Below are 15,542 nucleotides of genomic sequence, written 5' to 3'. Positions count from 1 at the left end.
AATCAACGAAAGAAGGCATTTCCAACGGTGATTCTTAAGAAGCACCGTAGGAAAATTTAAATTAGTAGAAAAAAGACTGGCACCTGAAACAACCAGTCCAACACAGCTTCAGTACTGCATCAATCAACCATGCCAAAAGAATTAAAGAAACGTGTGGCATGAAGCGGGAACTAGTCTCAATTTACTACACATTTCTCCGTAGTCAAGCCACCAGACTATTGACACTGAATGAAGAGGTCAGTCTTTTCAAATAGTTGGACCATATGGTCATGATGGTTGGACATGTACCAGTCTAGTATTTAGTCCCATTTTGAAATCACTTGACTTCCCTCTCATGTGCAAAATATTGAAGAAAAATCTCCTTTAAAAATTGAATTGAGTCTCCAAACTTGGTTGGTGCAATACTGAGGACATTTTCTTTGCCCGTTTTGTTTTGCACGTTTCAGAGCACTCCAGAGCCCTGTCTGCTGTAAGTGTAACTTAGCCCTAGTCCTAGCCCAGGTTGGACTCTGTTGTGTACATGCAACGGAGTCCAGGGTATGAATCTCTCCTGCCATAGCGAAACAAGTTTTAACACATTTAGTATTAGTAAATATTGCTTGAGATTATTTATGCTTATTGAATTCTTCTCATTGTCTTTGGGTAATGTATTTTTTTTTTCATTAGAAAATTGACGTGACAGGTCACACAGTGGATGATTTGGTGAACAAGAGAATAGAATACCTTCAGCCAAATCCAGGTAAGAACCAAAATTGAAACATCATTGACGCTAACCTTCCCAAATCCTCCAAAATCCTATTTGCAAAATGTAGGCTTTTGCAGGATTGAGGCTATATGGCAAAAATGTGTGCCTGATTTATGAGGATGCACTGTGTCAAGGTCTTGGGCCGGATCTTCCCTGAGCTCAGGGAACCAGACTAGCTGGCTTGCATCCACTCACAGATGTGTAACCGCTTGCCAAAAAAATGCGGACTAAATAAATTGGGTAAATTGGGGCACTATTTGGACAAATCAGTTTCTTCCAACGATGGTCGGCCGACCATCTTTTGAAATCAATACAGAAATTTCACTTTTCTTAAAAAATGACAGCACACCAGGTGCCATGATTTCACAGGATGTCTGAGACTGTCATTCACCTACAGTCAAGTAAAGTATTTCATAATAATTTGGTAGTTTTGTTTGTTGATGTTTGCAAATGTCGTATATTACCTTTAATTGTAACCTTTGGAATAATTACGTTTGGGGTGACTATAGAACACCGGTTTGAATCGGGTCTAAGTATTCACTTCAAACAAACCAAATAGAGATACATCTTCTATTTGTGTGCTGACCCTAATCAATCGTATTGTCTTTCCTGAACAGTCTCCAGAGCCATGAGCAAAGTCCGTGGTCAGAACAAAGGAGGAACCAAGCCTCAACAACCCGTAGGATTCCTGGGAGAAGTCATGCTGAAGAAAGGCAGAGAATTAGGAGAAGATTCAACGTTTGGTGAGCAAGCTTCAAGATGTATTCTCTTTCCTTCTGTGGTAGACTGATCATAAAGCTCTCAAAAAGGTGCTCTAATCAGTGTTCCAATCCACCAACATAGTACCATGAGTATTGTGTAATTTATGTAGGGCCCAGCACTTCAGATATGCAAGGCCAAGTAAAGAAATAACCCAGTTTCTCGTAGCTGCCCGCTGCCTTTTTTTGCACCCACTTTGTATTTTTAAAATTTTTTTATTTATAAATGCATGCATTGCAATATACAGGTGAGTCAAGAAAGATGAAACCCAAATAGCAGGACCAATTTTTGAATGAAGTTTTGCCTGTAGCACTTTCCAAATCTAGGATATGAAGGCCCAATCAGTGGGCTTTGTTTTAGCACAAGAATCATTCAAATCACTCATGAACTTTTCAAATTGCTTAATTTTCAACACAAACGCTGTTTTAAAAGTTCTGTCCATGGATCACAAAAAGGTCAGTGTTCTTTCAATAAAATGAAAACAATTCACATGCATCCCTGTGAGAATTGTTATCACTTTGCTGCAAGAACACTTCCTATTTTTGTGATATGTGGACAGAACTTTAAAACGGCGGATGTGTTCAAAATTTTGTAACTTGAAAAGTACATGAGTGATCTGAATGATTCTTGTACTAAAAGAAAGTTTAATGACTGGGCTTTCATATATCCTGGATTTTGAAAGTGCTACAGGAAAAACTTCAAACAAAAATTGGTCCAGCCTTTTGTGTTTCGTTTTTTTACTCGCCCTTTATTTGGCAAATTTGTCAATTGTCTGTTTATTTGTTTCCAACAATATTGTAGCTACATGTACTAGTACAGCAGATAGGCGATGGGATTGTGCCTTTGATGATACAAGCATGGCATTTGGCACACAGTCAGAGTATGTCATGAGAAAGATATTTGGCCATAGGGCCATCGCAGATTTGTCCTTTGAAAAAATATAGACAAATCCGAAGGCAGCCATTTTCTGCGGTGTCGCAATGTTTGCGCGAGTCGCACTCAGGTAGGGGGTGTGCTCTAGGCTCTTTTGACCAATAAGAATACCAAAATGCACGCGCGCCTCGTCTTTAAGAACGCGTTCAGTATGCGCATGAGCGAGACACCACCGCAGTAAAAACCTGCTAATTCTGGTCGCCAGATTCCACTATAGGTAGTAAAATGACCAATGGCAGCCATTTTGAAAATTTTGAATATTGCTTGTTAACTAGATTTTTTCAAAGGACAAATCTGTGATGACCCTTTTATAAGACATACTCTGACTGTGTGCCAAATGCCATGCTTGTATCATCAACTTTAGGCACAATTCTCCCAAATATTTCCGCTGAATAATGCATTTCACAGACCATCCCAGCTCCCGTGGTAAACATAGCCCAGCTGTTCTCATTTTGGTGGAAACATCAGAACAATAAAATCTTGCCTTTTGTTTTTTTGGATACAGGTACGGCGATGGTCGAGCGAATTGCTGAGGCAACTTTCTGAAGTCAAGGACGCCTTTGATCTGAACGTCAGACAGAACTTCCTGGATCCCCTGGATCATCTCAAGAACAAAGATCTGAAGGAGATCAACGTGAGTTCCATCTTACAAAATCTAACATCACCCATTATCTGGTTGATTCTGATAGAATCAGGACTGTGTTGCACAGCCACGTTCCGGGAAATTCAAGCACAAATTAGGGAAAATGGAAAAGCATAAAGCCACGTCAGAATGAAGTGGCTACGGCTAATACATTAGTTGCACCTATTGAAGCAGATGAAGCCACTTCCCATGTGGGCTAGTGTTAGTCGTAGCCATGTCATTCAGACATGGCTTATATGCTCACTAACAGAAGGGTTAACCAGGGTTACTGGAAATTACATTCTCATACAGCGTAATCCGGCAAACAAAGTTAAAAGCCATTTTTGAGGTCGCGCCACGACTACGTGCACGCGTTCTTAAAGACGAGGCTCGCAAATGTTTTGGTAGAAGGAGTCCGGAGTGCGCGATTCACGTGAGCCTAGTGCCTCCGCATTTATTCTGAGTTATCCTGTTCACAGACAAACCAAGGCCGATGAAAACATGTACCTCATGGTGGAGGTAAAAAAAAGCAGACAGGAAACCGTTTTTTTTTTAACTCTGTCTAATAATGCATTTCATAGACCATGCATTTCATAGACAATCTCAGCTCCCAGGGTATACTTAGCACAGCTGTTTAGTTTTGGTGGAAACAACAGAACAATAAAATGTTGTTTTTTATAGGTATCATTAAAAAAAAATTGTTTTGGTTATTTTTTGGATACAGCTACGGCGATGGTCGAGATAGGAGAATCACTGAGGCAACTTTCTGAAGTCAAGGGCGCCTTCGATCTGAACGTCAGACAGAACTTCTTGGATCCCCTGGATCATCTCAAGAACAAAGATCTGAAAGAGATCAACGTGAGTTCCATCTTACAGAATCTGACAGAATTTGGTTGATTTTGATAGAAGCAGGACTGTGTTGCACAGCCACCTGCGGGGAAATTTAGGCACAAATTGTGGCCAATCTGGAAAAAAATTGATACAAGACAAGTGATCGATTACTGGTTGATTTGGGTTGTAACTTATGCCTGCGTACTTTGGGTCATTCGATAAATTTGGGGTCCACTTTTTTCCTGTCCCTGTTACATCTGACATCTGTGATTTTATAATTCTGATGCACTCCTTAATGCAGTCGTCCTCCAAGGGTGATTATGAATAGCAAACTACCTACACAACGAATACAAAATTGTTTAAAGTCATTCTTAACCCTAACTCCCTGGGCATTTTTGCGATGATGATGCAAAATCCTCCAACTGCCTCCATGTCAAAATTGCATGCAGCCTCAATCCTGCAAAATCCTTCATTATTTCTTGAATGTGATCCGTGGAAGAATGATCACTGCCTCAATCCTACAAAATCCTCCAGCAATCACTGTCAATATGTTGAGGCAGAGCCAGTGACATCCTGGAGCAGTGCGGAGGACTTCAAGTATAACACAGCTGAGCATCAACAAACACAAGGCCCGGCCCAATACCTTGACACAGTGCATCCTCCAAACTTAGTTACACATTTTTGCCAAACAGCCTCAATCCTGCAAAATCCTCCATTTTGCAAAAAGAATTTTGGAGGATTTGGGAAGGTTAGGGTTAATGCAGTCGTCCACCAAGAGTGATTATGTGATGCAGACAACCTACCCAACAAATTGTTGAAGTCATTCTTAATGATACGGCAAATGACATGTTCAGAGATAACAGGAACTCGAAAATTGTCACACTTTGACCCATAATTTATATAAGGTGCCTTACAGCAATGTGCAAATGTCTCTTGTCAAACAATACATTAACTTTCTCCCTAATGTTTCATTTCTACAGCACCATCGGAAGAAGTTACAGGGGCGACGTCTTGACTTTGACTACAAAAAGAAGAAGCAAGCAAAAGGTAGGCGACACTGAGATTATCTCAACTCCATCATATTCAAATCATCTTTCATTAATAAAATCATAACTTTAACAAAAATAAACCATCAGACTTCCAAAGTATTATTGTTAACCTGACACTAAATTTATCATTATTAATTGTCATAGAGTGTGTCCCAAAAAAGTGTCTGTGAAAAAAAGTCTGATGTGGTTTGGGATTGAAATAATTTGCCCTTGAGCATTAAACCAAGGTCTTGCCGTGATGACTGATAGCCAGGCAAATGATTCCAATCCCAATTGCAGCCCTTTTCACAACATGCATGATTTTACACAGCTTACTTAACACAGCACTGAAATTGATTAAGGCAAGGAACTTGGTCACAGTGTCCCAAAATGTTGTTGTGATCAATTGACAAGTGTGCAGTGATGCGTGACTGAAATTAAATGAAACTCATCGGGGTTGAGGCCAAGGCTAAGGAGTATCTGCACAATCAAACTTTTTCAAAATGGACTTCATGGTTTTGTATTTTTAAAAAAAATAGTCAGACGGACATTTCTTTTGGACATACTGTATAATGCGAATAATATTTGTTTGCACTAAAAGAAAAACAAAAATTGCATTTAAAATAGTGTTCCTTGCAAGCCTTCAATTGTGGTTTAGATTGTTTGAGGACTTAGTTTAGACAGTCGAGAAAAAGTTTGAACTTTGTGTCAACCATATTCACTCAGCGGCCAATATCTGATCTGCCAAATATTGTTTCCAAAAGTGGATATTGTCATCGGGAACTGAACTTTGTTACTTTGATCGATAGGCCTAACTGTCTCTAATAGAAGAGTTTAATCATGAAATCCTTAAAATTAACGTCGCTATGAAAAATTTTCCACACCTTTGAATTCAACATCATTTTTTTTTTCACCACTTACTGTATTAATGTTTTACTTTCATTTTTCACTGTGCATCATCTACATACTCATCAGCATTAGCAGGTTTGGTCGGTATGTCAATAGTCTAGTTCCTAGACTCGTCATGAATGGTCCTTTATTTTGCTTAGCACCCATAGTATACACCCATAGCTCAGTACACTTTTGAACTAACAATAAGCGAAATTGTCTGTGAGTTTCAAAAATGAGAATAGATAGTGTATTTGACCTTTGTTAATGCACAATATTACCTTGTGCTTTCCCTACAACAATATTGTGAATGTGTGTATGTAGAATGCTAGATGCTTAAGATTTACAACCGTGATAAATGTCCATGTAATAGATTAACCTCAGTCCACATGTACGTGCAGGCTTTTAAGTATTCCTACTTTTCCTAGATATTTTTTTTTTTACCGTGCTCCATTTTTTCCTACTTTTTTCTTGATTTTTGTCCCACAACTCTGAAGAAATTTAATCTCATTGAAAACTTTCATGGCAGTGTTACACACTGTCAAATCACACAATGAAGGGCTTGGGCGCAGGAGTACTGCAACTGTACTTCCACGAGCTTAGTTGAGGATGGAGCACAAGTGTTGTGAGTACAGAACATGCCAAATGAGGCTTATGATGCTGTGGGCATGGGCGAGCATCAACGAAAACTACCCCAGAAAGCCCACTACAGTCCTACTTTTATCCTGAGTCTGTCCTCCAAAATCCGACTTTTGTCCTGTTGGTTTTTGTAAATTTTGACCTTACTTTTCTCCTACTTCTTCACCTGGGTCTGCTTGAAAGCCTGTACGTGTATCGTACTATCATGACGTTCTATTTTGAAGTGTGTTTTAAATCAAATTAGGTTAACTGCCCTTCAACGACGTTTAAACACTGTATACTCAGTGGGTAACACACCGAGTATACAGTGTTTAAACGTCAGTGAAGGGCAAAACCTAATTTGATTTATATCACCCCGATGCAAAATTCCATCTTATAAAAGTGTGTTTTAGTTAGTTAACCAGCTACATGTCCCTAATAAACGTCTACTCCTTCAGGATTGGTCTAGACAGCCTCCGGGATAAAAAAACGACCAAACTGAATACAAAGGAATCCAACGGCTGCTTAGATTAATGGTCTCCATGCGCAAACAGGAGAGGGAGCTATTTGATCACTTTCGATAGTCCAGTGGATGGGGCACACTACGTATAGCGCATGGTACCCTGACTACTTTCATTCCCAATATGCACAAAGCCATAGCGTCTTCCTGTGGCGTCAGGCGTCGTTGGCAATGCGTTCAAATGTCTCTCCCAGTCGTCTCTCCGACCCCAACTCTCCCTTTCTTACCGTTGAGGGGGTACTTGTGCGAAGAGCCCATTGGTCTATTATCCTATGATGACATCATGTTTCTATTTTTACTTTCCATGTACCTGTAAAAACGTTTTCGTCGGTTCCTCTCAGCAGCAGGTGGTATGTCAACACCGATTTTGTAGCGTAGCATTTCGTAGAAAATATTGTGGTGAAATAGATCAGAATTAATTGAGGATTCAGAAAATACAGTATAAGGCTAAAAATCCGTGTGTCCGTCATGCGTAGTGCGCACTTCCTGATGTGTAAAAATCAGTTGTTTGATAAGCAATGTGCATACATACATAGGTCCATGTACCTGTATTGCGCATTGCGCTATCCCTGCTGCGTTAAGACCAGTCATTGTGGGAATATGAGCTTTTACGTCGGTCAAGTGTGCCGAGAAATACGTACTCGTGGATTTTCAGAGTACGCATCGCGGATACGCAACTGGTATGCAAAACGCAATACGCACATCAAAAACGGACACATGGATTGTCGGCCTAAAGCGTATCAAATTTGGCCAGCAGTCTGGGCTATAGAGTAGGCAGTAGTGCTATATATTTGTAGATTTCGCCGTGGGTGCAGAGTCGAAAATGAAGGGAAAAGGAAAAAGCGTAAAGCCACGTCAGAATGAAGTGGCTACGGCTAATACATTAGTTGCACCTATGGAAGCAGATGAAGCCACTTCCCATGTGGGCTAGTGTTAGTCGTAGCCATGTCATTCAGACATGGCTTATGCTCACTAACAGAAGGGTTAACCAGGGTTACTGGAAATTACATTCTCATATACAGTGGAACGTTGCTATACCAAACACTGCTATTTTGAAATATATTATCCCAGATTTCTAAAGCTCGGTAGTCATTTTTTTGAAAATCAAAACTCAGCGATTAGAGTTCACTTTGTCATTTTGCAGTTTTGGTTTTGATGCTAGCTTGTGCATGTTACTTCCTTTATTTTGTTTGGCATTTCACGGGAACGTCCTCATGAAACTTGCATGTTTTGTTTTTAAACATCCTGCTTGGAACACTAACAGCATGTCATAGAAGGAACAAACGTAGCCAGCATTTTCACTTTGCCTGCATGTTTAAGCCAGCTGCTATGTTTTCTTGATTGGAGATTATCATGCCTTTTTTAATTTCATTTTTTTTCATTTTATTTCAAACTCATCCAAATCGAGCAACAGTCTAAAGACCAAAAATGTCTGATTTACTGGGGGATTAAATAAGACAAAACTTTGTTATTAAAAAAATCCAAACAATATATTCAAAAAGAAAACAAAGTTGCATTGGAAGATGTTCAGATTGACAAAAAAATGGTAAACTGTAAGAGTGTTTTCAGTTTTAACATCAAAAGACATATTGTGTTACAAGTTTTAGAATGTAATTTGTAACTGTTGTAAATTATCGTGTCTACTAAAGAAGGACAACTACTGGCAAAGAGTTAATGTTGGTTGTAGTTGATTCTGTCAGAAATAACATGAATTTGTATATATGGAGGTATCATGAATATTCATTACATCTCATACATATTAATGAGCCTGTTTTTGCATTTTGTTGGTCAATATTCAATGGCATTGATGAAAAAAATTGACCCAAATCATTTTTGCGTGGACTCAAACTTGGAAAAGTGTAAATAAGTGACTTTTCCGAGGACGAAATTGAGAATGTCTAAGTGTTAAATATGTGTGAGTTGTAATAAGTACGGAACTTTGTTATGCAGCTGATTTCACAAAACAGTGCGTAACTTACGCCATGCGTAGGACTTACACGCAACAAACTTATTGCGCGGCCACGCAATGAACTTACGATCGATTTCACGAAAGTTGGCGTTCATGGGCCACGTTTTAAACAATCTAAACATCTTGGACGAGGATAATAACAGCATTTCATGGAAGAAATGTTTGTGTATGATTTGTTCGTTCATGAAGCAGTTGTTGAATCACTTCCGCCCGCCATTTTGAAAAAAAAACCTGGATTAATACAAAAAATTCTTAAAAAGCAATCAAATTTAATAGACGAATGAAGTATACAAAATGTAGCTCCATGGAATGCCATTGGAAGCTATTGAGCTGAGTGAGAATTACAGATTACACACAGGCATTCAAAAACAAATGAGATTTCAATCATTTGAGTCAAGACTGAAACAGTATTTTTACTGTCAGATTTTGTGTTTCAATTACGAGGAACAAGTCCACTCTTTTTTTCTGAAATATTGATGGCAATTTTTGTCCGTTTTTGTCCGTTTTTCCATTCATTCATGGAGGTGGGAAAACGTTTATGTTTCATGGTATTTAATGGGTATTTATTTGTTTGTAGAATGATAAATGATCAGTGGTGGACAACTGAATTTTGGATCATTGTATCAAAATAGTCATTACTTGGGAATAGAGTATGCAAATTACGTGAAATTTTCACAGTTACTAGTCAATAACAAGTACTTTACCCCTATTTTTATTAAACAGAGCGAGCCACATATTTTTTGAAATATGTTTTTAATTTGGTCACTTTCTTTATGACTCATTGTGTACATGGTGACGGATTAACTCTAACTCCCTAGCATGATGTACCAGGAACCATACCCATCCTGGCAAATTCCAACACCATATGGGAAACTGCACACACATATTTCTGACTTTGATTCTGGAGGTGTGCCAACCCAATGTAAAAGACAGTCAGTTTAAGGGTACTGTACCCATCCTGACAGATTCCCACTAAACATGCCATTGGGGTTTGATGGGTTGAGTTCTGTTAGGGTTAATGCATGCTTGCATGATGCAGCAATTATACTACATTTCCACACCAGGAAAATACTGGCATCTTGGATAATTCTGAGCCGATATTTCTGACTTTTGTTCTCATCAATCTTGTTTTTGTTTGTGTTGCAGGAAGCACAATTCCTGAAGAAGAAATCCAATTTGCAGAAGAGAAGTTTCACGAATCTCAGGAGCTTGCTGAGAACGGGATGAGGAACCTCCTTGAGAGTGATGTAAGTACCTGACAAATCGGAGCAAAGATGAGCCAAGATGCACTAGAGCATCTTACTACTCAATCAGATACCACTCATTGAGTCTCAAGAACAACTTTTCACTTTATATTTCTTCGCATTTATTTTGATATTTCTCTCAGTTCAACCATGGAAGAATAATTTATACCGACATTGTATGGGTGAAGAGATTGACGGTTTCCTATTTATTTCTGTTGTGTAAGATATTCTTTAAATTGCCATGTAATTTAATTGTTTTAATGCAATCCTTGAAAATGCACCTTGTTTTCTTTAACAGGTTGAGCAGGTGTTACAGCTTCAAGCGTTAGCCGAGGCACAGCTAGAATACCACAAACAGTCTGCGGAGGTCTTGGAAAGCCTTCTGTCAACACTCAATGAAAGGTATGCCAACAGGGGAAATCTGCCCCCCCCCCCCCACTCACAACAAGTGTCCATGTTTGATAATCAAAAAAAAATGAAGAGAAGTAGGGGTTACTTTTTTCTAAATCGATGCTTCTCGTCATCAACGGATTTGTGAAACTTAAATCAGAAAGAAATATAAAAGGTTAAACAACCCTAACATCAGAGGTCCAGAACATACACCCCACCCACCCCATCCCTCCATCCCCACCCCCACCCACACCCCCACCCCCTCACCTTCTAAAATTTGTATCCTTGTGGAGACATTTCTTTGTTCTCGTGTAGTAAAGTGTTCGATTTTGAAAGTGAAGTTTCAAAACGCTCTTATTTTAACCAAAATGAGTTTCCTTGGCTGAAATTTGGACTTGATATCCCTTTTCTCAAACTCTTCCATTTGCGACAGATCAACCACACCCCCACCTACACCCCACATCCCCACCTACACCCTTGACTTGTGATGACTTTTCTTGTGCTGGACTTGTGATGGACTTGTGATTGACTTGGGATTGACTTGTGATTGACTTGTGATGGACTTGTCATTGACTTGTGATTGACTTGTGATGGACTTGTGATGACTTGTGATGGACTTGGGATGGACTTGTGATGGCCTTGTGACTGACTTGTGATTGACTTGTGATGGACTTGTCATTGACTTGTGATGACTTGTGACTGACTTGTGATTGACATGTGATGGACTTGTCATTGACTTGTGACGACTTGTGATGACTTGTGATTGACTTGTGATGGCCTTGTGATGGACTTGTCATTGACTTGTGATGGCCTTGTGATGGCCTTGTGATGACTTGTGATGACTTGTGATTGACTTGTGATGACTTGTGACTGACTTGTGATGGACTTGTCATTGACTTGTGATGACTTGTCATTGACTTGTGATGACTTGTGATTGACTTGTGATGACTTGTGATGACTTGTGATTGACTTGTGATGACTTGTGATGGCCTTGCGATGGCCTTGTGACTGACTGACTATAATACCCAAACTTGTCAGTTACCATCCTTCTCAATGTTCTGTGATGTTTTCCAGGGTTGAGGAGGCAGGCAGTCGACCCAAATCAGAACGCAAACCCAGAAGTACTTTCAACTCTTACTCCACGAAGAGAGACTCCAGTGACGGAGACGACACCGACGCGTACCCGTCAACGGTGGATTACAACGCACCAGGTAAGTCAACAGGGATCTCATGCTCCAGCTCAGCACACAGTTTGCTTAAGGTTGCAGGCCAGTAAATAGGCCCCAAATTGCCTTCCCTGGCCAAATCACAATTTGAATGCCCTCAATTTGTTTGCTACATGTATTGGAGCATTTTGTGGGCCGTGAACTTGAGGGTTTGTAAAAAAAAAGAAGGGTCCATGCCGTGATGAGGACGAAATTTGGATGAAATTACCAGTAGGCCCAAAATTTGCTCTATTTTGCAATGGAGCATAGACATCGTTTTTCAAAATGGCGATGGACTTCAGGACTACTTTTGTGATATTTATTTCCAATTTCTCAGTACCTGTAACGGCAACGAAGGAACGCTGCAAGGCACTGTACGACTTTGAGGCAGAAAACGAGGGCGAACTGGGGTTTCAGGAGGGCGACATCATCAGCATCGTCAGTAAGATCGACGAGAATTGGATCGATGGAGAGTTAAACGGTCACACGGGATACTTCCCGGCTAACTACGTGGAAATTATCTAACCGGTTTAATCATGGTAGGTGGTAGCGTTACTTATAGTGTTGCAGTTTGTACTTTGTCATCGTGTGGTTGAGTATGAGTGTGAGTTCTTCGCGATGAGTACACGTACAAGTACTTTGTCATCATGAGTTTGAGTATGAGTACGTTGCCATGGGCACAAGGACACATTGAAGTACTTCGTCATCATGAATTCAAATACGAGTACTTTGCCGTGAGTTCTAGTACGAGTACGCATATTCTGGCATGACAAGTATGAGTATGAGTACTTTGCCTGAGTATGAGTCATTTCTATCAGTATGAGTACTACAATACTGGTTACTCACAATGGAACTCTGTGTACAGTAAACAGATACATTGAATAGCGCCCTCTGGAGAGTGGTCCTATGTATATCAGCATAATGTCAATAAGCCTTTTCGGAGTTCCAACTGCGCATTCGTAACCTGTGACAACGCATATTGTTTGTCTCAAATGCCCTTTGACAGTACCCACAATGCACAAACAGCCTTTTTGTAAAGTCAGTGGCGCGATGATGTCAAAGGCCATTTGAGACAAACAATGCGCGTTGTCACAGGTTACGAATGCGCAGTTGGAACTCCGAAAAGGCTTATTGTGTACTTTTTTTTTTTTTTTAAATTCCATCATATTAAGCTATGTATTTCCATAGACGAGATCTCTTAATTGTTAGTTCTTTGTAAGCCTTGGCAGTCTGGTGTTTTCTTTCTTGAAACAACTAAGAATATGTCTTCCCTTTGATTATACCAAATGAGAAATTACCGGTCTGTTGGTATTTAAAAGGAGGCATTATACAACTTGGAACTCTTGAAAAGTTCCCCAGATTCAGTGAATTCCAAATGATGTGGCTACGGCTAGGAAGTACAGGAGTCTATGGGAATTGACCTCAGCCGCTTTCCATAGACGTGGCTACGGCTAGGAAGTACAGGAGTCTATGGGAAGTGACCTCAGCCGCTTTCCATAGACGTGGCTACGGCTAGGAAGTACAGGAGTCTATGGGAAGTGACCTCGGCCGCTTTCCATAGACGTGGCTACGGCTAGGAAGTACAGGAGTCTATGGGAAGTGACCTCAGCCGCTTTCCATAGACGTGGCTACGGCTAGGAAGTACAGGAGTCTATGGGAAGTGACCTCAGCCGCTTTCCATAGACGTGGCTATGGCTAGGAAGTACAGGAGTCCATGGGAAGTGACCTCAGCCGCTTTCCATAGACGTGGCTACGGCTAGGAAGTACAGGAGTCTATGGGAAGTGACCTCAGCCGCTTTCCATAGACGTGTGTGTGATTGCAAGCCGTAGTCAAGTAATTTGAACACAGCCTTGATCAAGGCTTGCTCAAGAGTAGTCTGGTACCGTTTGCAGCACAATGGGGAAAATACTAGGTTGCCATCATGAACTAGCATTTCCATTGACATGTAATTTGTTTGATACAGAACAAGGATAGCCGTGTCTGAATTACTCAGCTATGGCTCATGTGTAATATCAAGCCGTAGTCGTAGCCCAGTAATTCAGACATGGCTAATTATTCCAATTTTAAAGACGCTCCTTAACACACAGGAACTGAACAATTTAAGAATAATTTCTTGATATTATAATTCATTATATCATAATTATACAAATACCGAATGTTACATTACTTGAATATTATGTATAAATGGAGCTAAAATAATTCTTGCGTATCTTTTATTTTTTTTATAACGGAAATCTTAACAAGCAACTGATCATTGTGGTGTTTGTTTTTTTCAATGGTAGAGAAAATTAGAATTGTTTTCTGTTTTGGTAGACGTAGTTTATGTATCATATATAAATAAATAACCTATTTTTGTACAGAACTTAGCTGTGGAGAATGGTTCACACTACAATGTCTGATAGGGAAAAGAGTGGGAAAGTTATCATAGATGTCCAGATTTCAGAGATTCTAGAGCAAACTTTTGTGTCGACTAGACAGGGTTGAACTTTGGGCATTTCATTTGAGAGTTGCCAGTTCAATCTTGCATTGATATGTTTGTCTTAATAAGAAAAGTACTTTATATTTTGCGTTGAAGCTAAAACTGTCTCAAGTCGAGATTGATGGTCTTTATTTTACTAGTATCTTTTTTTTTTTACTTGTGTAGTTATATCCCTGAACTTTATGTACAGTTGACACTCAATGTATAAAGGCAGTGGGGAAATCGATCCCTATTTTTCCTTTTCTGGATGGCATTTGTGAGAAACGTGTTAAACCCGAGATTTTAACCCAAGGTAGTAGTAATGGTACGCTTTTGGAAAGAATGCAGTATCCAGACGCTACTTCTTTGGCTATGCACAAAGTCTATGGAGAGTCTAAGACCACTTTCTAACAAAATTGGACTCACGTTTCTCAGTCCAAGATTCATGTCTTTTCGACATTTTTGCAGTGACTAATTCATTGAGATAATATATGAGGAAAAAATGACATCAGGATGCAACAGTCTTTCCCATATTTCTCTCGGAGTGAAATTTCTTTTCTTTTCTTTACACCTGAGACTCTAACAGAGAAAAATCTATTCAAACTTTTTTTTTCAATCTAAGTGTATTTTTTTTTCACTCTGAATGATCTGTTGCCTACTTTTAGTGGGTAACAGAGTGATTTGTCGGATTAAAAATAAGAATGTTTTTGCAGGTTTTCTGCAAGGTGTGCGTGTATAAGAGATCCCTAACTTGTAAGTTCCTAACAATTATGCATAACTACCCATGATGCATGTACCTTGATGTAAGTTCAGTCTGTCACAAGCCAATGTGGCCCATCAGGCTGGCATTTATCTCCAGTTTCAGTAGCATGAAACGAGAATATTTCTACTCCCCCTGGATGAGATGCCAGTCCATCGCAGGTTACTCCCCAGCTAATGCTGGAACCATTTATACTCCTGGGTGGAGAGAGGCAAGTGGGGTAAAGTGGTTTGCCCAAGGACACAGCATATGGCCAGCAGCTGGATGCTAGACCCTAATGTGTCCTTCAACAAAAATCTGTTGAGATTTGTTGGGTTCCAATAATAATTTCAGTGACAGTTAAATCTTCTTTGTAAACATGTCCAATTGTTCATTCTCGAAGATTCATATAATTGTCAGCGCGGTTACGTAGTAAATAATTTTATACATGTGTACTTTACATGTATTGTCTCTTACATCAAAAATGTTACATAGTGACTTGAAACAATGAGAATCCAATGATTAGAAATTAATGTGTGGTCGACTAATTTGAGTGTTTATGTTTCATTTTAGTATTTTGTTGACTACTTCT

At 39.6% G+C, this 15,542-nt stretch overlaps 1 protein-coding gene across 1 annotated transcript; it reads left to right on the top strand.

Annotated features, from left to right (window-relative positions):
* Window positions 1-690: 690 nt before the first annotated feature.
* LOC119739234 (endophilin-A1-like) lies at window positions 691-12,728 on the top strand (the record flags this gene model as incomplete). Its single annotated transcript, XM_038214093.1, has 9 exons — window positions 691-739; window positions 1,363-1,488; window positions 3,784-3,917; window positions 4,871-4,937; window positions 7,289-7,294; window positions 10,060-10,160; window positions 10,456-10,559; window positions 11,622-11,758; window positions 12,090-12,728. Coding segments are annotated over 9 exons (912 nt in total), but the record flags the coding sequence as incomplete, so codon positions are not given.
* Window positions 12,729-15,542: the final 2,814 nt, after the last annotated feature.

The sequence above is a fragment of the Patiria miniata genome, unplaced genomic scaffold (genome assembly GCF_015706575.1).
Source record: "Patiria miniata isolate m_02_andy unplaced genomic scaffold, ASM1570657v1 HiC_scaffold_10, whole genome shotgun sequence".
NCBI classification, from domain to species: domain Eukaryota; kingdom Metazoa; phylum Echinodermata; class Asteroidea; order Valvatida; family Asterinidae; genus Patiria; species Patiria miniata.
This window is presented reverse-complemented; position numbering and strand designations above follow the sequence as displayed.